The sequence below is a fragment of the Heterodontus francisci genome, chromosome 40 (genome assembly GCF_036365525.1).
Source record: "Heterodontus francisci isolate sHetFra1 chromosome 40, sHetFra1.hap1, whole genome shotgun sequence".
Lineage (NCBI taxonomy): Eukaryota > Metazoa > Chordata > Chondrichthyes > Heterodontiformes > Heterodontidae > Heterodontus > Heterodontus francisci.
Window position 1 is genome coordinate 4,393,583 of NC_090410.1, and position 23,908 is coordinate 4,417,490.

The window sequence follows — 23,908 nt, forward strand, 5'->3', positions numbered from 1 at the left end:
GGTGTAATGTAGTTGGCCTCCAGAATAGTGGGCTACAGAGGGGGGAAAAATTCGCCAGAGTTCCTGCCTCTGATTTTCTTTGAAACCCTCCTGGAATCCGAGCTTGTGCTGATGTCAAATGAGGGGATTAGTCTCTACACCTGAGTAGTTTTCTGACATTGATTGTCTAGGTTCTCACTCAGAGTGGTCCTTAGGGCACAGTACTGATGGGCAGGCAGTTTCTTGGGGGAGGGATACTGTCCTATTGCATGAGGCAGTAGCTTCTCAAAAGGAACAGTCACATTGGTTTATGTATAGAATGAAGAGTGAACTGCTCAAGTGGTCTTGACCTTGCTATCTTGGCAGAGAATGCACCAATGTGATGCACTCCCTAGCTGAGCAGCCTCTGCAACTGGGAAGGACAAGAGCTGCAATGTCATAGAAATACAAAGTTATTAAGTATATACAGCATAAAAACAGGCCATTCGGCCCAACAGGTCAATGCTGGTACTTATGCTCCACATGAGCCATCTCTCGCCCCTTTTCATCAAACCCCATCAGCATGTCCTTCTATTCCTTTCTCCCTTATCCAGTTTCCCCTTAAATGATTCAACCACTCACTGTGGTAATGAACTCCATATTCCCACCAGTCTCTAGGTAGCGAAGTTTCTCCTGAATTCCTACTTGGATTTATTACTGACTATCTTATACTTATGGCCCACGGGTTTAGTTCACCACGAAACTGGAAACATCTTCTTCTCTATGTCTACCCTATCAAACCCTTTCATAATCTTGAAGACTTTATCAGGCCACCTCTCAGTCTTCTCTTTTCCAGAGAAAAGGGCTCCAGTCTATTCAACCTTTCCTAAAAGGTGTAATCTCTTAGCTCTGGGACATATACAGCTGTTCCTTCATTGTCATTGGGTCAAAATCCTGGAGTTCCCTCCTAACACCATTGTGGCAACTCCATTACCACATGGAGTCCCACAGATCAGTGAGACCCACCACCGTCTGACCAAGGTAACTAGGGACGGGCAATAATTGAAGTCTTGCCAGTGAAACCCAAAGCATGTACAATTATGGACCTTCTGAGTTGTTGAACGACAAATTCGAACCCATGAGGAAATTAAAACATTGTTCAAGATCCATAAAAGCTGAGCGAGATTCATCAACAGCCCAGTTGCCCATTCGAAGAACCACTGCTTCAGTAATTAACTTGTCCAAGAATGCACTGCACTGGTGGCTAGACTCTGCAACTATACAGTGATGGTTGACATGGGAAAATTGAATGGGAAACGTTGACATAGCAATTTGCAATGGCGTGACTTAGCCACATTAGATGCAGCAGATTGTTTTTGTTGCGTAGTTTGGATTGACACTAAGCCTAAGGCACCGCAGTCTGTTGTGAAATGAGGCTTGCAAAATAATTGGACTTCTGATCCAGCATTTGCTTTCTGCTTTTAAGTACTTTCTGCAGTGCCTGCTTTCATTTGGCTTCCCAATGAGTCAGCTGGCAGTGATCAAAGCAGCCTGTGAGTGGAAAAGACACTCAGAATGTTCCCCAAACTGCAGTCCCACTGCTAATTATTGAAGCCATGGGCATGTTTCAGTGCTATATTGTTGCCAAGTAATTTACTTTCGATGCTTCTCTGTGCAAAATAATATTGGAGAAAGCAATCAAGAGAACAGCAGCATACTGGAGGTCTGAAACTAATCATGTTGCAATACTGGTTACACAAATACAGGAACTACAATCACTACAGTTACATTTCTACGGCACCTTTCATGACCCCGGGATGTCCCAAAGGGCTTTACAGCCCAGGAAGTACTTTTGAAATGTTGTCACTGTTGTAATGTAAGAAACGCAGTGGCCAATTTGTGCACAGCAAGCTCCCACAAACACCAATGTGATAAATGACCAGATCATCCGTTTTAGTGATATCATTTTAAGGATAAATATTGGCCAGGACACTGGGGAAAACTCGCCTGCTCCTCTTAACATAGTGCTATGGGATCATGTACATCCAGTTGAGAGGGCAGACCAGGCCTTGGTTTAATGTCTTATCTGAAACTCAGCACCTCCGACAGTGCAGCATTCCTTCAGTACTGCACTGAGAGTGTCGCCCTGGATTTTGTGCCCCAGTCTCTGGTGTGGGACTCGACCCCAGCCCTGACTCCGAGGCGAGAGTGCTACTACTGGAACTCGGCTGACACTGATGATTTAGACTTTTCAGCCCCTGCAGTGGTGGGAGTGACATGTGCTGTCCACAATTAATCTGAGAAGTTGAAATCAGGATCTTAAAACAGGGCATGGGACACCCAGTCAGGATAATTAAACAGCCTCCTCCGGCTTTATGCAGGGAATACTGGGCTCCCAGTTAAAGATTGTCCTTAGTATGTCCCAAAGGGTTTATTCATTGGTCTTGTACATTCTCCACCTCTGTTGGTATTCCTATTCCTCTCCCATCTGAGTCAGAAGGTTGTGGGAGTAGCACTGAGAGTAGCTCAGCACTGGCGCTGGAGAGCAGGGCTAGACTGGGCCTGAGAGTAGAGATAGGGGAATGGGGCTAGATTGGGTCTGGGGAGTGGAGATAGGGGAATGGGACGAGACTGGACCTGTGGAGTGGAGATAAGGGAATGGGGGTAGACTGGGACTGGGGAGTGAAGATAGACTGGGCCTGGGGAGTGGAGATAGACTGGGCCTGGGGAGTGGAGATAGACTGGGACTGGGGAGTGCAGATAGGGGAATAGGGATAGATTGGGCCTGGGGAGTGGAGATAGACTGGGCTTGGGGAGTGGAGATAGGGGGATGGGACTAGACTGGGCCTGGGGAGTGGAGAAAGGGGAATGGGACGAGACTGGACCTGTGGAGTGGAGATAAGGGAATGGGGGTAGACTGGGACTGGGGAGTGAAGATAGACTGGGACTGGGGAGTGCAGATAGGGGAATAGGGATAGATTGGGCCTGGGGAGTGGAGATAGACTGGGCTTGGGGAGTGGAGATAGGGGGATGGGACTAGACTGGGCCTGGGGAGTGGGGATAGACTGGGCCTGGGGAGTGGAGATAGAGGAATGGGGCTAGACTGGGCCTTGGGAGTGGAGATAGACTGGGCCTGGGGAGTGGAGATAGGGGGATGGGGCTAGACTGGGCCTGGGGAGTGGAGATAGGGGAATGGGGATAGACTGGGCATGGGGAGTGGTGATAGGGGGATGGGGCTAGACTGGGCCTGGGGAGTGGAGATAGGGGAATGGGGCTAGACTGGGCCTGGGGAGTGGAGAAAGACTGGGCTTGGGGAGTGGAGATAGACTGGGCCTGGGGAGTGGAGATAGGGGAATGGGGCTAGACTGGGCCTGGGGAGTGGAGAAAGACTGGGCTTGGGGAGTGGAGATAGGGGGATGGGGCTAGACTGGGCCTGGGGAGTGGAGATAGGGGAATGGGGCTAGACTGGGCCTGGGGAGTGGAGAAAGACTGGGCTTGGGGAGTGGAGATAGGGGAATGGGGATAGACTGCGCCTGGGGAGTGGAGATAGACTGGGCCTGGGGAGTGGAGATAGGGGGATGGGGCTAGACTGGGCCTGGGGAGTGGAGATAGGGGAATGGGGCTAGACTGGGCCTGGGGAGTGGAGAAAGACTGGGCTTGGGGAGTGGAGATAGGGGAATGGGGATAGACTGCGCCTGGGGAACGGAGATAGACTGGGCCTGGGGAGTGGAGATAGGGGAATGGGGCTAGTCTGGGCCGGGGGAGTGGAAATAGGGGAATGGGGCTAGACTGGGCCTGGGGAGTGGAGATAGATTGGGCTTGGGGAGTGGAGATAGACTGGGCTTGGGGAGTGGAGATAGGGGAATGGGGCTAGACTGGGCCGGGGGAGTGGAAATAGGGGAATGGGGCTAGACTGGGCCTGGGGAGTGGAGATAGATTGGGCCTGGGGAGTGGAGATAGGGGAATGGGGCTAGTCTGGGCCTGGGGAGTGGAGATAGACTGGGCCTAGGGAGTGGAGATAGGGGAATGGGGCTAGACTGGGCCTGGGGAGTGGAGATAGACTGGGCTTGGGGAGTGGAGATAGGGGAATGGGGATAGACTGGGCCTGGGGAGTGGAGATAGACTGGGCCTGGGGAGTGGAGATAGACTGGGCTTGGGGAGTGGAGATAGACTGGGCTTGGGGAGTGGAGATAGGGGAATGGGGATAGACTGGGCCTGGGGAATGGGGATAGACTGGGCCTGGGGAATGGGGCTTGACTGGGCCTGGGGAGTGGAGATAGGGGAATGGGACTAGACGGGGCCTGTGGAGTGGAGATAGGGGAATGGGGCTAGTCTGGGCCTGGGGAGTGGAGAAAGACTGGGCCTGGGGAGTGGAGATAGGGGAATGGGGATAGACTGCGCGTGGGGAACGGAGATAGACTGGGCCTGGGCAGTGGAGATAGGGGAATGGGGCTAGACTGTGCCGGGGGACTGGAGATAGGGGAATAGGGCTAGACTGGGCCTGGGGAGTGGAGATAGACTGGGCTTGGGGAGTGGTGATAGGGGAATGGGGATAGACTGGGCCTGGGGAGTGGAGATAGACTGGGCTTGGGGAGTGGAGATAGGGGAATGGGGATAGACTGGGCCTGGGGAGTGGAGATAGACTGGGCTTGGGGAGTGGAGATAGGGGAATGGGGCTAGACTGGGCCTGGGGAGCGGAGATAGACTGGGCCTGGGGAGTGGAGATAAGGGAATGGGGATAGACTGGGCCTGGGGAGTGGAGATAGACTGGGCCTGGGGAGTGGAGATAGACTGGGCGTGGGGAGTGGAGATAGACTGGGCTTGGGGAGTGGAGATAGGGGAATGGGGATAGACTGGGCCTGGGGAGTGGAGATAGACTGGGCTTGGGGAGTGGAGATAGGGGAATGGGGATAAACTGGGCCTGGGGAGTGGAGATAGACTGGTCCTGGGGTGTGGAGATTGGCTGGGCCTGGGGAGTGGAGATAGACAGGGCCTGGGGAGTGGAGATAGGGGAATGGGGCTAGATGGGGCCTGTGGAGTGGAGATAGACTGGGCCTGGCTAGTGGAGATAGACAGGGCCTGGGGAATGGGGATAGACTGGGCCTGGGGAGTGGAGATAGACTGGGCCTGGGGAGTGGAGATAGACTGGTCCTGGGGAGTGGAGATTGGCTGGGCCTGGGGAGTGGAGATAGACAGGGCCTGGGGAGTGGAGATAGGGGAATGGGGCTAGACGGGGCCTGTGGAGTGGAGATAGACTGGGCCTGGGGAGTGGAGATAGACTGGGCCTGGGGAATGGGGATAGACTGGGCCTGTGGAGTGGAGATAGACTGGGCCTGGGGAGTGGAGATAGAATGGTCCTGGGGAGTGGAGATTTTCTGGGCCTGGGGAGTGGAGATAGACTGGGCCTGGGGAGTGGAGATAGGCTAGGCCTGGGGACTGGAGATAGACTGGGCCTGGGGAGTGGAGATTGCCTAGGCCTGGGGAGTGGAGATTGGCTGGGCCTGGGGAGTGGAGATAGGCTGGGCCTGGGGAGAGGAGATAGCCTGGGCCTGGGGAGTGGTGATAGGGGAATGGGGCTTGACTGGGCCTGGGGAGTGGAGATAGGGGAATGGGGCTAGACGGGGCCTGTGGAGTGGAGATAGGGGAATGGGGCTAGACTGGGCCTGGGGAGTGGAGATAGACTGGGCCTGGGGAGTGGAGATAGGGGGATGGGGCTAGACTGGGACTGGGGAGTGGAGATAGACTGGGCTTGGGGAGTGGTGATAGGGGAATGGGGCTAGACGGGGCCTGTGGAGTGGAGATAGACTGGGCCTGGGGAGTGGAGATAGGCTGGGCCTGGGGACTGGGGATAGACTGGGCCTGGGGAGTGGAGATTGCCTGGGCCTGGGGAGTGGAGATTGGCTGGGCCTGGGGAGTGGAGATAGGCTGGGCCTGGGGAGAGGAGATAGCCTGGGCCTGGGGAGTGGTGATAGGCGAATGGGGATAGACTGGGCCTGGGGAGTGGAGATAGACTGGGCTTGGGGAGTGGTGATAGGGGAATGGGGCTAGACGGGGCCTGTGGAGTGGAGATAGACTGGGCCTGGGGAGTGGAGATAGACTGGGCCTGGGGAGTGGTGATAGGCGAATGGGGATAGACTGGGCCTGTGGAGTGGAGATAGACTGGGCCTGGGGAGTGGAGATAGACTGGGCCTGGGGAATGGGGATAGACTGGGCCTGTGGAGCGGAGATAGACTGGGCCTGGGGAGTGGAGATAGAATGGTCCTGGGGAGTGGAGATTGGCTGGGCCTGGGGAGTGGAGATTGGCTGGGCCTGGGGAGTGGAGATTGGCTGGGCCTGGGGAGTGGAGATAGACTGGGCTTGGGGAGTGGAGATAGGCGAATGGGGATAGACTGGTCCTGGGGAGTGGAGATAGACTGGGCTTGGGGAGTGGAGATAGACTGGGCTTGGGGAGTGGAGATAGGCGAATGGGGATAGACTGGTCCTGGGGAGTGGAGATAGACTGGGCTTGGGGAGTGGTGATAGGGGAATGGGGCTAGACTGGGCCTGGGGAGTGGGGATAGACTGGGCCTGGGGAGTGGAGATGGGGGAATGGGGAAAGACTGGGCCTGGGGAGTGGAGATCGACTGGGCCTGGGGAGTGGAGATAGGGGAATGGGGCTTGACTGGGCCTGGGGAGTGGAGATAGGGGAATGGGGCTAGACGGGGCCTGTGGAGTGGAGATAGGGGAATGGGGCTAGTCTGGGCCTGGGGAGTGGAGAAAGACTGGGCTTGGGGAGTGGAGATAGGGGAATGGGGATAGACTGCGCATGGGGAACGGAGATAGACTGGGCCTGGGGAGTGGAGATAGGGGAATGGGGCTAGACTGTGCCGGGGGACTGGAGATAGGGGAATGGGGCTAGACTGGGCCTGGGGAGTGGAGATAGACTGGGCTTGGGGAGTGGTGATAGGGGAATGGGGATAGACTGGGCCTGGGGAGTGGAGATAGACTGGGCTTGGGGAGTGGAGATAGGGGAATGGGGATAGACTGGGCCTGGGGAGTGGAGATAGACTGGGCTTGGGGAGTGGAGATAGGGGAATGGGGCTAGACTGGGCCTGGGGAGCGGAGATAGACTGGGCCTGGGGAGTGGAGATAGGCTAGGCCTGGGGACTGGAGATAGACTGGGCCTGGGGAGTGGAGATTGCCTGGGCCTGGGGAGTGGAGATTGGCTGGGCCTGGGGAGAGGAGATAGACTGGGCCTGGGGAGTGGTGATAGGGGAATGGGGCTTGACTGGGCCTGGGGAGTGGAGATAGGGGAATGGGGCTAGACGGGGCCTGTGGAGTGGAGATAGGGGAATGGGGCTAGACTGGGCCTGGGGAGTGGAGATAGACTGGGCCTGGGGAGTGGAGATAGGGGGATGGGGCTAGACTGGGACTGGGGAGTGGAGATAGACTGGGCTTGGGGAGTGGTGATAGGGGAATGGGGCTAGACGGGGCCTGTGGAGTGGAGATAGACTGGGCCTGGGGAGTGGAGATTGACTGGGCCTGGGGAATGGGGATAGACTGGGCCTGTGGAGTGGAGATTGGCTGGGCCTGGGGAGTGCAGATAGGCTGGGCCTGGGGACTGGAGATAGGCTGGGCCTGGGGTCTGGAGATAGACAGGGCCTGGGGAGTGGAGATTGCCTGGGCCTGGGGAGTGGAGATTGGCTGGGCCTGGGGAGTGGAGATAGGCTGGGCCTGGGGAGAGGAGATAGCCTGGGCCTGGGGAGTGGTGATAGGCGAATGGGGATAGACTGGGCCTGGGGAGTGGAGATAGACTGGGCTTGGGGAGTGGTGATAGGGGAATGGGGCTAGACGGGGCCTGTGGAGTGGAGATAGACTGGGCCTGGGGAGTGGAGATAGACTGGGCCTGGGGAATGGGGATAGACTGGGCCTGTGGAGTGGAGATAGACTGGGCCTGGGGAGTGGAGATAGAATGGTCCTGGGGAGTGGAGATTGGCTGGGCCTGGGGAGTGGAGATTGCCTGGGCCTGGGGAGTGGAGATTGGCTGGGCCTGGGGAGTGGAGATAGGCTGGGCCTGGGGAGAGGAGATAGCCTGGGCCTGGGGAGTAGTGATAGGGGAATGGGGCTTGACTGGGCCTGGGGAGTGGAGATAGTGGAATGGGGCTAGACGGGGCCTGGGGAGTGGAGATAGGGGAATGGGGCTAGACTGGGCCTGGGGAGTGGAGATAGACTGGGCCTGGGGAGTGGAGATAGGGGGATGGGGCTAGACTGGGACTGGGGAGTGGAGATAGACTGGGCTTGGGGAGTGGAGATAGACTGGGCTTGGGGAGTGGAGATAGGCGAATGGGGATAGACTGGGCCTGGGGAGTGGAGATAGGGGGATGGGGCTAGACTGGGACTGGGGAGTGGAGATAGACTGGGCTTGGGGAGTGGAGATAGACTGGGCTTGGGGAGTGGAGATAGGCGAATGGGGATAGACTGGGCCTGGGGAGTGGAGATAGACTGGGCTTGGGGAGTGGTGATAGGGGAATGGGGCTAGACTGGGCCTGGGGAGTGGAGATAGACTGGGCCTGGGGAGTGGAGATGGGGGAATGGGGATAGACTGGGCCTGGGGAGTGGAGATAGACTGGGCTTGGGGAGTGGTGATAGGGGAATGGGGCTAGACTGGGCCTGGGGAGTGGAGATAGACTGGGCCTGGGGAGTGGAGATGGGGGAATGGGGATAGACTGGGCCTGGGGAGTGGAGATAGACTGGGCCTGGGGAGTGGAGTTAGGGGAATGGGGCTAGACGGGGCCTGTGGAGTGGAGATAGGGGAATGGGGCTAGACTGGGCCTGGGGAGTGGAGATAGACTGGGCTTGGAGTGTGGAGATAGGGGGATGGGGCTAGACTGGGACTGGGGAGTGGAGATAGACAGGGCCTGGGGAGTGGAGATAGACTGGGCTTGGGGAGTGGAGATAGGGGAATGGGGATAGACTGGGCCTGGGGAGTGGAGATGGACTGGGCTTGGGGAGTGGAGATAGGGGAATGGGGCTAGACTGGGCCTGGGGAGTGGAGATAGACTGGGCCTGGGGAGTGGAGATAGGGGAATGGGGCTAGACGGGGCCTGTGGAGTGGAGATAGGGGAATGGGGCTAGACTGGGCCTGGGGAGTGGAGATCGACTGGGCCTGGGGAGTGGAGATAGGGGGATGGGGCTAGACTGGGACTGGGGAGTGGAGATAGACTGGGCTTGGGGAGTGGTGATAGGGGAATGGGGCTAGACGGGGCCTGTGGAGTGGAGATAGACTGGGCCTGGGGAGTGGAGATTGACTGGGCCTGGGGAATGGGGATAGACTGGGCCTGTGGAGTGGAGATTGGCTGGGCCTGGGGAGTGCAGATAGGCTGGGCCTGGGGACTGGAGATAGGCTGGGCCTGGGGTCTGGAGATAGACAGGGCCTGGGGAGTGGAGATTGCCTGGGCCTGGGGAGTGGAGATTGGCTGGGCCTGGGGAGTGGAGATAGGCTGGGCCTGGGGAGAGGAGATAGCCTGGGCCTGGGGAGTGGTGATAGGCGAATGGGGATAGACTGGGCCTGGGGAGTGGAGATAGACTGGGCTTGGGGAGTGGTGATAGGGGAATGGGGCTAGACGGGGCCTGTGGAGTGGAGATAGACTGGGCCTGGGGAGTGGAGATAGACTGGGCCTGGGGAATGGGGATAGACTGGGCCTGTGGAGTGGAGATAGACTGGGCCTGGGGAGTGGAGATAGAATGGTCCTGGGGAGTGGAGATTGGCTGGGCCTGGGGAGTGGAGATTGCCTGGGCCTGGGGAGTGGAGATTGGCTGGGCCTGGGGAGTGGAGATAGGCTGGGCCTGGGGAGAGGAGATAGCCTGGGCCTGGGGAGTAGTGATAGGGGAATGGGGCTTGACTGGGCCTGGGGAGTGGAGATAGTGGAATGGGGCTAGACGGGGCCTGGGGAGTGGAGATAGGGGAATGGGGCTAGACTGGGCCTGGGGAGTGGAGATAGACTGGGCCTGGGGAGTGGAGATAGGGGGATGGGGCTAGACTGGGACTGGGGAGTGGAGATAGACTGGGCTTGGGGAGTGGAGATAGACTGGGCTTGGGGAGTGGAGATAGGCGAATGGGGATAGACTGGGCCTGGGGAGTGGAGATAGGGGGATGGGGCTAGACTGGGACTGGGGAGTGGAGATAGACTGGGCTTGGGGAGTGGAGATAGACTGGGCTTGGGGAGTGGAGATAGGCGAATGGGGATAGACTGGGCCTGGGGAGTGGAGATAGACTGGGCTTGGGGAGTGGTGATAGGGGAATGGGGCTAGACTGGGCCTGGGGAGTGGAGATAGACTGGGCCTGGGGAGTGGAGATGGGGGAATGGGGATAGACTGGGCCTGGGGAGTGGAGATAGACTGGGCTTGGGGAGTGGTGATAGGGGAATGGGGCTAGACTGGGCCTGGGGAGTGGAGATAGACTGGGCCTGGGGAGTGGAGATGGGGGAATGGGGATAGACTGGGCCTGGGGAGTGGAGATAGACTGGGCCTGGGGAGTGGAGTTAGGGGAATGGGGCTAGACGGGGCCTGTGGAGTGGAGATAGGGGAATGGGGCTAGACTGGGCCTGGGGAGTGGAGATAGACTGGGCTTGGAGTGTGGAGATAGGGGGATGGGGCTAGACTGGGACTGGGGAGTGGAGATAGACAGGGCCTGGGGAGTGGAGATAGACTGGGCTTGGGGAGTGGAGATAGGGGAATGGGGATAGACTGGGCCTGGGGAGTGGAGATGGACTGGGCTTGGGGAGTGGAGATAGGGGAATGGGGCTAGACTGGGCCTGGGGAGTGGAGATAGACTGGGCCTGGGGAGTGGAGATAGGGGAATGGGGATAGACTGGGCCTGGGGAGTGGAGATAGACTGGGCTTGGGGAGCGGAGATAGACTGGGCTTGGGGAGTCGAGATAGACTGGGCTAGGGGAGTGGAGATAGGGGAATGGGGATAGACTGGGCCTGGGGAGTGGAGATAGACTGGGCTTGGGGAGTGGAGATAGGGGAATGGGGATAGACTGGGCCTGGGGAGTGGAGATAGACTGGGCCTGGGGAGTGGAGATAGACTGGGCCTGGGGAGTGGAGATAGACTGGGCTTGGGGAGTGGAGATAGGGGAATGGGGCTAGACGGGGCCTGTGGAGTGGAAATAGACGGGGCCTGGGGAGTGGAGATAGACTGGGCCTGGGGAATGGGGATAGACTGGGCCTGGGGACTGGAGATATACTGGTCCTGGGGAGTGGAGATTGCCTGGGCCTGGGGAGTGGAGATAGACTGGGCCTGGGGAGTGGAGGTAGGGGAATGGGGCTAGACGGGCACTGTGGAGTGGAGATAGGCGAATGGGGCGAGACTGGGCCTGGGGAGTGGAGATAGACTGGGCCTGGGGAGTTGGGATTGGCTGGGCCTGGGGAGTGGAGATAGACTGGGCCTGGGGAGTGGAGATAGGCTGGGCCTGGGGAGTAGAGATTGGCTGGGCCTGGGGAGTGGAGATAGGCTGGGACTGGGGAGTGGAGATAGGCTGGGCCTGGGGAGTGGAGATAGCCTGGGCCTGGGGAGTGGAGATTGGCTGGGCCTGGGGAGTGGAGATTGGCTGGGCCTGGGGAATGGAGATAGGGGAATGGGGCTGGACTGGGGCTGGGGAGTGGAGATAGGGGAATGGGGCTCGATGGGGCCTGTGGAGTGGAGATAGGGGAATGGGGCTAGACTGGGCCTGGGGAGTGGAGATAGACTGGGCTTGGGGAGTGGAGATAGGGGGATGGAGCTAGACTGGGGAGTGGAGATAGACTGGGCCTGGGGAGTGGAGATAGGAGATTGGGGCTAGACGGGGCCTGTGGAGTGGAGATGAGCAAATGGGGATAGACTGGGCCTGGGGAGTGGAGATAGACTGGGCTTGTGGAGTGGAGATAGGGGGATGCGGCTAGACTGGGCCTGGGGAGTGGAGATAGGGGAATGGGGTAAGACGGGGCCTGTGGAGTGGAGATAGAGGAATGGGGCTAGACGGGGCCTGTGGAGTGGAGATAGGTGACTGGGGCTAGACTGGGCCTAGGGAGTGGAGATAGACTGGGCTTGGGGAGTGGAGATAGGGGGATGGGGCTAGACTGGGACTGGGGAGTGGAGATAGACTGGGCCTGGGGAGTGGAGATAGGAGAATGGGGCTAGACGGGGCCTGTGGAGTGGAGATAAGCGAATGGGGATAGACTGGGCCTGGGGAGTGGAGATAGACTGGGCTTGGGGAGTGGAGATAGGGGGATGCGGCTAGACTGGGCCTGGGGACTGGAGATAGGGGAATGGGGCAAGACGGGGCCTGTGGAGTGGAGATAGGGGGATGGGGCTAGACTGGGACTGGGGAGTGGAGATAGACTGGGCTTGGAGAGTGGAGATAGACTGGGCTTGGGGAGTGGAGATAGGGGAATGGGGCTAGACTGGGCCTGGGGAGTGGAGATAGGGGAATGGGGATAGACTGGGCCTGGGGAGTGGAGATAGACTGGGCTTGGGGAGTGGAGATAGGGGGATGGGGCTAGACTGGGCCTGGGGATTGGAGATAGACTGGGCCTGGGGAGTGGAGATAGGGGAATGGGGCTAGACGGGGCCCGTGGAGTGGAGATAAGGGAATGGGGCTAGACAGGGCCTGGGGAGTGGAGATAGACCTGGCCTGGGGAGTGGAGATAGGGGAATGGGCTAGACGGGGCCTGTGGAGTGGAGATAGGGGAATGGGGCTAGACGGGGCCTGTGGAGTGGAGATAAGGGAATGGGGCTAGACAGGGCCTGGGGACTGGAGATAGACTGGGCCTGGGGAGTGGAGATTGCCTGGGCCTGGGGAGTGGAGATTGCCTGGGCCTGGGGAGTGGAGATTGCCTGGGCCTGGGGAGTGGAGATTGGCTGGGACTGGGGAGTGGAGATAGGCTGGGCCTGGGGAGAGGAGATAGCCTGGGCCTGGGGAGTGGTGATAGGGGAATGGGGCTTGACTGGGCCTGGGGAGAGGAGATAGGGGAATGGGGCTAGACGGGGCCTGTGGAGTGGAGATAGGGGAATGGGGCTAGACTGGGCCTGGGGAGTGGAGATAGACTGGGCCTGGGGAGTGGAGATAGGGGGATGGGGCTAGACTGGGACTGGGGAGTGGAGATAGACTGGGCTTGGGGAGTGGAGATAGACTGGGCTTGGGGAGTGGAGATAGGCGAATGGGGATAGACTGGGCCTGGGGAGTGGAGATAGACTGGGCTTGGGGAGTGGTGATAGGGGAATGGGGCTAGACTGGGCCTGGGGAGTGGAGATAGACTGGGCCTGGGGAGTGGAGATGGGGGAATGGGGATAGACTGGGCCTGGGGAGTGGAGATAGACTGGGCCTGGGGAGTGGAGATAGACTGGGCCTGGGGAGAGGAGATAGCCTGGGCCTGGGGAGTGGTGATAGGCGAATGGGGATAGACTGGGCCTGTGGAGTGGAGATAGACTGGGCCTGGGGAGTGGAGATAGACTGGGCCTGGGGAATGGGGATAGACTGGGCCTGTGGAGCGGAGATAGAGTGGGCATGGGGAGTGGAGATAGAATGGTCCTGGGGAGTGGAGATTGGCTGGGCCTGGGGAGTGGAGATTGCCTGGGCCTGGGGAGTGGAGATTGGCTGGGCCTGGGGAGTGGAGATCGGCTGGGCCTGGGGAGAGGAGATAGCCTGGGCCTGGGGAGTGGTGATAGGGGAATGGGGCTTGACTGGGCCTGGGAAGTGGAGATAGGGGAATGGGGCTAGACGGGGCCTGTGGAGTGGAGATAGGGGAATGGGGCTAGACTGGGCCTGGGGAGTGGAGATAGGGGGATGGGGCTAGACTGGGACTGGGGAGTGGAGATAGACTGGGCTTGGGGAGTGGAGATAGACTGGGCTTGGGGAGTGGAGATAGGCGAATGGGGATAGACTGGTCCTGGGGAGTGGAGATAGACTGGGCTTGGGGAGTGGTGATAGGGGAATGGGGCTAGACTGGGCCTGGGGAGTGGAGATAGACTGGGCTTGGGGAGTGGAGATAGGGGAATGGGGATAGACTGGGCCTGGGGAGTGGAGATAGACTGGGCTTGGGGAGTGGAGATAGGGGAATGGGGCTAGACTGGGCCTGGGTAGCGGAGATAGACTGGGCCTGGGGAGTGGAGATAAGGGAATGGGGATAGACTGGGCCTGGGGAGTGGAGATAGACTGGGCCTGGGGAGTGGTGATAGACTGGGCTTGGGGAGTGGAGATAGACTGGGCTTGGGGAGTGGAGATAGGGGAATGGGGATAGACTGGGCCTGGGGAGTGGAGATAGACTGGGCTTGGGGAGTGGAGATAGGGGAATGGGGATAAACTGGGCCTGGGGAGTGGAGATAGACTGGTCCTGGGGTGTGGAGATTGGCTGGGCCTGGGGAGTGGAGATAGACAGGGCCTGGGGAGTGGAGATAGGGGAATGGGGCTAGACGGGGCCTGTGGAGTGGAGATAGACTGGGCCTGGCTAGTGGAGATAGACAGGGCCTGGGGAATGGGGATAGACTGGGCCTGGGGAGTGGAGATAGACTGGGCCTGGGGAGTGGAGATAGAATGGTCCTGGGGAGTGGAGATTGGCTGGGCCTGGGGAGTGGAGATAGACAGGGCCTGGGGAGTGGAGATAGGGGAATGGGGCTAGACGGGGCCTGTGGAGTGGAGATAGACTGGGCCTGGGGAGTGGAGATAGACTGGGCCTGGGGAATGGGGATAGACTGGGCCTGGGGAGTGGAGATAGACTGGGCCTGGGGAGTGGAGATAGACTGGGCCTGGGGAGTGGAGATAGAATGGTCCTGGGGAGTGGAGATTGGCTGGGCCTGGGGAGTGGAGATTGGCTGGGCCTGGGGAGTGGAGATAGACTGGGCCTGGGGAGTGGAGATAGGCTAGGCCTGGGGACTGGAGATAGACTGGGCCTGGGGAGTGGAGATTGCCTGGGCCTGGGGAGTGGAGATTGGCTGGGCCTGGGGAGTGGAGATAGGCTGGGCCTGGGGAGAGGAGATAACCTGGGCCTGGGGAGTGGTGATAGGGGAATGGGGCTTGACTGGGCCTGGGGAGTGGAGATAGGGGAATGGGGCTAGACGGGGCCTGTGGAGTGGAGATAGGGGAATGGGGCTAGACTGGGCCTGGGGAGTGGAGATAGACTGGGCCTGGGGAGTGGAGATAGGGGGATGGGGCTAGACTGGGACTGGGGAGTGGAGATAGACTGGGCTTGGGGAGTGGTGATAGGGGAATGGGGCTAGACGGGGCCTGTGGAGTGGAGATAGACTGGGCCTGGGGAGTGGAGATAGACTGGGCCTGGGGAATGGGGATAGACTGGGCCTGTGGAGTGGAGATTAGCTGGGCCTGGGGAGTGCAGATAGGCTGGGCCTGGGGACTGGAGATAGGCTGGGCCTGGGGACTGGAGATAGACTGGGCCTGGGGAGTGGAGATTGGCTGGGCCTGGGGAGTGGAGATTGCCTGGGCCTGGGGAGTGGAGATTGGCTGGGCCTGGGGAGTGGAGATAGGCTGGGCCTGGGGAGAGGAGATAGCCTGGGCCTGGGGAGTGGTGATAGGCGAATGGGGATAGACTGGGCCTGGGGAGTGGAGATAGACTGGGCTTGGGGAGTGGTGATAGGGGAATGGGGCTAGACGGGGCCTGTGGAGTGGAGATAGACTGGGCCTGGGGAGTGGAGATAGACTGGGCCTGGGGAATGGGGATAGACTGGGCCTGTGGAGTGGAGATAGACTGGGCCGGGGGAGTGGAGATAGAATGGTCCTGGGGAGTGGAGATTGGCTGGGCCTGCGGAGTGGAGATTGGCTGGGCCTGGGGAGTGGAGATTGCCTGGGCCTGGGGAGTGGAGATTGGCTGGGCCTGGGGAGTGGAGATAGGCTGGGCCTGGGGAGAGGAGATAGCCTGGGCCTGGGGAGTGGTGATAGGGGAATGGGGCTTGACTGGGCCTGGGGAGTGGAGATAGGGGAATGGGGCTAGACGGGGCCTGTGGAGTGGAGATAGGGGAATGGGGCTAGACTGGGCCTGGGGAGTGGAGATAGGGGGATGGGGCTAGACTGGGACTGGGGAGTGGAGATATACTGGGCTTGGGGAGTGGAGATAGACTGGGCTTGGGGAGTGGAGATAGGCGAATGGGGATAGACTGGTCCTGGGGAGTGGAGATAGGCTGGGCTTGGGGAGTGGTGATAGGGGAATGGGGCTAGACTGGGCCTGGGGAGTGGAGATAGACTGGGCTTGGGGAGTGGAGATAGGGGAATGGGGATAGACTGGGCCTGGGGAGTGGAGATAGACTGGGCTTGGGGAGTGGAGATAGGGGAATGGGGCTAGACTGGGCCTGGGTAGCGGAGATAGACTGGGCCTGGGGAGTGGAGATAAGGGAATGGGGATAGACTGGGCCTGGGGAGTGGAGATAGACTGGGCCTGGGGAGTGGTGATAGACTGGGCTTGGGGAGTGGAGATAGACTGGGCTTGGGGAGTGGAGATAGGGGAATGGGGATAGACTGGGCCTGGGGAGTGGAGATAGACTGGGCTTGGGGAGTGGAGATAGGGGAATGGGAATAAACTGGGCCTGGGGAGTGGAGATAGACTGGTCCTGGGGTGTGGAGATTGGCTGGGCCTGGGGAGTGGAGATAGACAGGGCCTGGGGAGTGGAGATAGGGGAATGGGGCTAGACGGGGCCTGTGGAGTGGAGATAGACTGGGCCTGGCTAGTGGAGATAGACAGGGCCTGGGGAATGGGGATAGACTGGGCCTGGGGAGTGGAGATAGACTGGGCCTGGGGAGTGGAGATAGAATGGTCCTGGGGAGTGGAGATTGGCTGGGCCTGGGGAGTGGAGATAGACAGGGCCTGGGGAGTGGAGATAGGGGAATGGGGCTGGACGGGGCCTGTGGAGTGGAGATAGACTGGGCCTGGGGAGTGGAGATAGACTGGGCCTGGGGAATGGGGATAGACTGGGCCTGTGGAGTGGAGATAGACTGGGCCTGGGGAGTGGAGATAGAATGGTCCTGGGGAGTGGAGATTGGCTGGGCCTGGGGAGTGGAGATTGGCTGGGCCTGGGGAGTGGAGATAGACTGGGCCTGGGGAGTGGAGATAGGCTAGGCCTGGGGACTGGAGATAGACTGGGCCTGGGGAGTGGAGATTGCCTGGGCCTGGGGAGTGGAGATTGGCTGGGCCTGGGGAGTGGAGATAGGCTGGGCCTGGGGAGAGGAGATAACCTGGGCCTGGGGAGTGGTGATAGGGGAATGGGGCTTGACTGGGCCTGGGGAGTGGAGATAGGGGAATGGGGCTAGACGGGGCCTGTGGAGTGGAGATAGGGGAATGGGGCTAGACTGGGCCTGGGGAGTGGAGATAGACTGGGCCTGGGGAGTGGAGATAGGGGGATGGGGCTAGACTGGGACTGGGGAGTGGAGATAGACTGGGCTTGGGGAGTGGTGATAGGGGAATGGGGCTAGACGGGGCCTGTAGAGTGGAGATAGACTGGGCCTGGGGAGTGGAGATAGACTGGGCCTGGGGAATGGGGATAGACTGGGCCTGTGGAGTGGAGATTAGCTGGGCCTGGGGAGTGCAGATAGGCTGGGCCTGGGGACTGGAGATAGGCTGGGCCTGGGGACTGGAGATAGACTGGGCCTGGGGAGTGGAGATTGCCTGGGCCTGGGGAGTGGAGATTGCCTGGGCCTGGGGAGTGGAGATTGGCTGGGCCTGGGGAGTGGAGATAGGCTGGGCCTGGGGAGAGGAGATAGCCTGGGCCTGGGGAGTGGTGATAGGCGAATGGGGATAGACTGGGCCTGGGGAGTGGAGATAGACTGGGCTTGGGGAGTGGTGATAGGGGAATGGGGCTAGACGGGGCCTGTGGAGTGGAGATAGACTGGGCCTGGGGAGTGGAGATAGACTGGGCCTGGGGAATGGGGATAGACTGGGCCTGTGGAGTGGAGATAGACTGGGCCGGGGGAGTGGAGATAGAATGGTCCTGGGGAGTGGAGATTGGCTGGGCCTGGGGAGTGGAGATTGCCTGGGCCTGGGGAGTGGAGATTGGCTGGGCCTGGGGAGTGGAGATAGGCTGGGCCTGGGGAGAGGAGATAGCCTGGGCCTGGGGAGTGGTGATAGGGGAATGGGGCTTGACTGGGCCTGGGGAGTGGAGATAGGGGAATGGGGCTAGACGGGGCCTGTGGAGTGGAGATAGGGGAATGGGGCTAGACTGGGCCTGGGGAGTGGAGATAGACTGGGCCTGGGGAGTGGAGATAGGGGGATGGGGCTAGACTGGGACTGGGGAGTGGAGATATACTGGGCTTGGGGAGTGGAGATAGACTGGGCTTGGGGAGTGGAGATAGGCGAATGGGGATAGACTGGGCCTGGGGAGTGGAGATAGACTGGGCTTGGGGAGTGGTGATAGGGGAATGGGGCTAGACTGGGCCTGGGGAGCGGAGATAGACTGGGCCTGGGGAGTGGAGATGGGGGAATGGGGATAGACTGGGCCTGGGGAGTGGAGATAGACTGGGCCTGGGGAGTGGAGATAGGGGAATGGGGCTTGACTGGGCCTGAGGAGTGGAGATAGGGGAATGGGGCTAGACGGGGCCTGTGGAGTGGAGATAGGGGAATGGGGCTAGACTGGGCCTGGGGAGTGGAGATAGACTGGGCTTGGAGTGTGGAGATAGGGGGATGGGGCTAGACTGGGACTGGGGAGTGGAGATAGACAGGGCCTGGGGAGTGGAAATAGACTGGGCTTGGGGAGTGGAGATAGGCGAATGGGGATAGACTGGGCCCGGGGAGTGGAGATGGACTGGGTTTGGGGAGTGGAGATAGGGGAATGGGGCTAGACTGGGCCTGGGGAGTGGAGATAGACTGGGCCTGGGGAGTGGAGATAGGGGAATGGGGATAGACTGGGCCTGGGGAGTGGAGATAGACTGGGCTTGGGGAGCGGAGATAGACTGGGCTTGGGGAGTCGAGATAGACTGGGCTAGGGGAGTGGAGATAGGGGAATGGGGATAGACTGGGCCTGGGGAGTGGAGATAGACTGGGCTTGGGGAGTGGAGATAGGGGAATGGGGATAGACTGGGCCTGGGGAGTGGAGATAGACTGGGCCTGGGGAGTGGAGATAGACTGGGCCTGGGGAGTGGAGATAGACTGGGCTTGGGGAGTGGAGCTAGGGGAATGGGGCTAGACGGGGCCTGTGGAGTGGAAATAGACGGGGCCTGGGGAGTGGAGATAGACTGGGCCTGGGGAATGGGGATAGACTGGGCCTGGGGAGTGGAGATAGACTGGTCCTGGGGAGTGGAGATTGCCTGGGCCTGGGGAGTGGAGATAGACTGGGCCTGGGGAGTGGAGGTAGGGGAATGGGGCTAGACAGGCACTGTGGAGTGGAGATAGGCGAATGGGGCGAGACTGGGCCTGGGGAGTGGAGATAGACTGGGCCTGGGGAGTTGGGATTGGCTGGGCCTGGGGAGTGGAGATCGACTGGGCCTGGGGAGTGGAGATAGGCTGGGCCTGGGGAGTAGAGATTGGCTGGGCCTGGGGAGTGGAGATAGGCTGGGACTGGGGAGTGGAGATAGGCTGGGCCTGGGGAGTGGAGATAGGCTGGGCCTGGGGAGTGGAGATAGGCTGGGCCTGGGGAGTGGAGATAGGCTGGGCCTGGGGAGTGGAGATTGGCTGGGCCTGGGGAGTGGAGATTGGCTGGGCCTGGGGAATGGAGATAGGGGAATGGGGCTGGACTGGGCCTGGGGAGTGGAGATAGGGGAATGGGGCTAGACGGGGCCTGTGGAGTGGAGATAGGGGAATGGGGCTAGACTGGGCCTGGGGAGTGGAGATAGACTGGGCTTGGGGAGTGGAGATAGGGGGATGGGGCTAGACTGGGACTGGGGAGTGGAGATAGACTGGGCCTGGGGAGTGGAGATAGGAGATTGGGGCTAGACGGGGCCTGTGGAGTGGAGATGAGCAAATGGGGATAGACTGGGCCTGGGGAGTGGAGATAGACTGGGCTTGTGGAGTGGAGATAGGGGGATGCGGCTAGACTGGGCCTGGGGAGTGGAGATAGGGGAATGGGGTAAGACGGGGCCTGTGGAGTGGAGATAGAGGAATGGGGCTAGACGGGGCCTGTGGAGTGGAGATAGGGGAATGGGGCTAGACTGGGCCTAGGGAGTGGAGATAGACTGGGCTTGGGGAGTGGAGATAGGGGGATGGGGCTAGACTGGGACTGGGGAGTGGAGATAAGCGAATGGGGATAGAGTGGGCCTGGGGAGTGGAGATAGTCTGGGCTTGGGGAGTGGAGATAGGGGGATGCGGCTAGACTGGGCCTGGGGACTGGAGATAGGGGAATGGGGCAAGACGGGGCCTGTGGAGTGGAGATAGGGGGATGGGGCTAGACTGGGACTGGGGAGTGGAGATAGACTGGGCTTGGAGAGTGGAGATAGACTGGGCTTGGGGAGTGGAGATAGGGGAATGGGGCTAGACTGGGCCTGGGGAGTGGAGATAGGGGAATGGGGATAGACTGGGCCTGGGGAGTGGAGATAGACTGGGCTTGGGGAGTGGAGATAGGGGGATGGGGCTAGACTGGGCCTGGGGATTGGAGATAGACTGGGCCTGGGGAGTGGAGATAGGGGAATGGGGCTAGACGGGGCCTGTGGAGTGGAGATAAGGGAATGGGGCTAGACAGGGCCTGGGGAGTGGAGATAGACTGGGCCTGGGGAGTGGAGATAGGGGAATGGGCTAGACGGGGCCTGTGGAGTGGAGATAGGGGAATGGGGCTAGACGGGGCCTGTGGAGTGGAGATAAGGGAATGGGGCTAGACAGGGCCTGGGGACTGGAGATAGACTGCGCCTGGGGAGTGGAGATTGCCTGGGCCTGGGGAGTGGAGATTGCCTGGGCCTGGGGAGTGGAGATTGGCTGGGCCTGGGGAGTGGAGATAGGCTGGGCCTGGGGAGAGGAGATAGCCTGGGCCTGGGGAGTGGTGATAGGGGAATGGGGCTTGACTGGGCCTGGGGAGAGGAGATAGGGGAATGGGGCTAGACGGGGCCTGTGGAGTGGAGATAGGGGAATGGGGCTAGACTGGGCCTGGGGAGTGGAGAGAGACTGGGCCTGGGGAGTGGAGATAGGGGGATGGGGCTAGACTGGGACTGGGGAGTGGAGATAGACTGGGCTTGGGGAGTGGAGATAGACTGGGCTTGGGGAGTGGAGATAGGCGAATGGGGATAGACTGGGCCTGGGGAGTGGAGATAGACTGGGCTTGGGGAGTGGTGATAGGGGAATGGGGCTAGACTGGGCCTGAGGAGTGGAGATAGACTGGGCCTGGGGAGTGGAGATGGGGGAATGGGGATAGACTGGGCCTGGGGAGTGGAGATAGACTGCGCCAGGGGAGTGGAGATAGGGGGATGGGGCTAGACTGGGACTGGGGAGTGGAGATAGACAGGGCTTGGGGAGTGGAGATGGACTGGGCTTGGGGAGTGGAGATAGGGGAATGGGGCGAGACTGGGCCTGGGGAGTGGAGATAGACTGGGCCTGGGGAGTGGAGATAGGGGATGGGGATAGACTGGGCCTGGGGAGTGGAGATAGACTGGGCTTGGGGAGTGGAGATAGGGGAATGGGGATAGACTGGGCCTGGGGAGTGGAGATAGACTGGGCCTGGGGAGTGGAGATAGACTGGGCCTGGAGTGTGGAGATTGGCTGGGCATGGGGAGTGGAGATAGACAGGGCCTGGGGAGTGGAGATAGGGGAATGTGGCTAGACGGGGCCTGTGGAGTGGAGATAGGGGAATGCGGCTAGACTGGGCCTGGGGAGTGGAGATAGACTGGGCCTGTGGAGTGGAGATAGGGGGATGGGGCTAGACTGGGACTGGGGAGTGGAGATAGACTGGGCTTGGGGAGTGGAGATAGACTGGGCTTGGGGAGTGGAGATAGGCGAATGGGGATAGACTGGGCCTGGGGACTGGAGATAGACTGGGCTTGGGGAGTGGTGATAGGGGAATGGGGCTAGACTGGGCCTGGGGAGTGGAGATAGACTGGGCCTGGGGAGTGGAGTTAGGGGAATGGGGCTAGACGGGGCCTGTGGAGTGGAGATAGGGGAATGGGGCTAGACTGGGCCTGGGGAGTGGAGATAGACTGGGCCAGGGGAGTGGAGATAGGGGGATGGGGCTAGCCTGGGACTGGGGAGTGGAGATAGACAGGGCTTGGGGAGTGGAGATGGACTGGGCTTGGGGAGTGGAGATAGGGGAATGGGGCTAGACTGGGCCTGGGGAGTGGAGATAGACTGGGCCTGGGGAGTGGAGATAGGGGAATGGGGATAGACTGGGCCTGGGGAGTGGAGATAGACTGGGCTTGGGGAGCGGAGATAGACTGGGCTTGGGGAGTCGAGATAGACTGGGCTAGGTGAGTGGAGATAGGGGAATGGGGATAGACTGGGCCTGGGGAGTGGAGATAGACTGGGCTTGGGGAGTGGAGATAGGGGAATGGGGATAGACTGGGCCTGGGGAGTGGAGATAGACTGGGCCTGGGGAGTGGAGATAGACTGGGCCTTGAGTGTGGAGATTGGCTGGGCCTGGGGAGTGGAGATAGACAGGGCCTGGGGAGTGGAGATAGGGGAATGGGGCTAGACGAGGCCTGTGGAGTGGAGATAGGGGAATGGGGCTAGACTGGGCCTGGGGAGTGGAGATAGACTGGGCTTGGAGAGTGGAGATAGGGGGATGGGGCTAGACTGGGACTGGGGAGTGGAGATAGACAGGGCTTGGGGAGTGGAGATAGACTGGGCTTGGGGAGTGGAGATAGGCGAATGGGGATAGACTGGGCCTGGGGAGTGGAGATGGACTGGGCTTGGGGAGTGGAGATAGGGGAATGGGGCTAGACTGGGCCTGGGGAGTGGAGATAGACTGGGCCTGGGGAGTGGAGATAGGGGAATGGGGATAGACTGGGCCTGGGGAGTGGAGATAGACTGGGCTTGGGGAGTGGAGATAGACTGGGCTTGGGGAGTGGTGATAGGGGAATGGGGCTAGACGGGGCCTGTAGAGTGGAGATAGACTGGGCCTGGGGAGTGGAGATAGACTGGGCCTGGGGAATGGGGATAGACTGGGCCTGTGGAGTGGAGATTAGCTGGGCCTGGGGAGTGCAGATAGGCTGGGCCTGGGGACTGGAGATAGGCTGGGCCTGGGGACTGGAGATAGACTGGGCCTGGGGAGTGGAGATTGCCTGGGCCTGGGGAGTGGAGATTGCCTGGGCCTGGGGAGTGGAGATTGGCTGGGCCTGGGGAGTGGAGATAGGCTGGGCCTGGGGAGAGGAGATAGCCTGGGCCTGGGGAGTGGTGATAGGCGAATGGGGATAGACTGGGCCTGGGGAGTGGAGATAGACTGGGCTTGGGGAGTGGTGATAGGGGACTGGGGCTAGACGGGGCCTGTGGAGTGGAGATAGACTGGGCCTGGGGAGTGGAGATAGACTGGGCCTGGGGAATGGGGATAGACTGGGCCTGTGGAGTGGAGATAGACTGGGCCGGGGGAGTGGAGATAGAATGGTCCTGGGGAGTGGAGATTGGCTGGGCCTGGGGAGTGGAGATTGCCTGGGCCTGGGGAGTGGAGATTGGCTGGGCCTGGGGAGTGGAGATAGGCTGGGCCTGGGGAGAGGAGATAGCCTGGGCCTGGGGAGTGGTGATAGGGGAATGGGGCTTGACTGGGCCTGGGGAGTGGAGATAGGGGAATGGGGCTAGACGGGGCCTGTGGAGTGGAGATAGGGGAATGGGGCTAGACTGGGCCTGGGGAGTGGAGATAGACTGGGCCTGGGGAGTGGAGATAGGGGGATGGGGCTAGACTGGGACTGGGGAGTGGAGATATACTGGGCTTGGGGAGTGGAGATAGACTGGGCTTGGGGAGTGGAGATAGGCGAATGGGGATAGACTGGGCCTGGGGAGTGGAGATAGACTGGGCTTGGGGAGTGGTGATAGGGGAATGGGGCTAGACTGGGCCTGGGCAGCGGAGATAGACTGGGCCTGGGGAGTG

General features: G+C 60.3%; 1 protein-coding gene across 1 annotated transcript in view; it reads left to right on the forward strand.

Moving 5' to 3' along the window:
* Positions 1-1,048: 1,048 nt before the first annotated feature.
* The window catches only part of xgb (x globin), a 94,327-nt gene continuing 71,467 nt past the window's right edge, over positions 1,049-23,908 (forward strand). The window contains exon 1 of the mRNA XM_068019194.1: positions 1,049-1,186. Coding sequence (XP_067875295.1) covers positions 1,049-1,186 — 138 coding nt within the window. The remainder of the gene's footprint in view (positions 1,187-23,908) is intronic.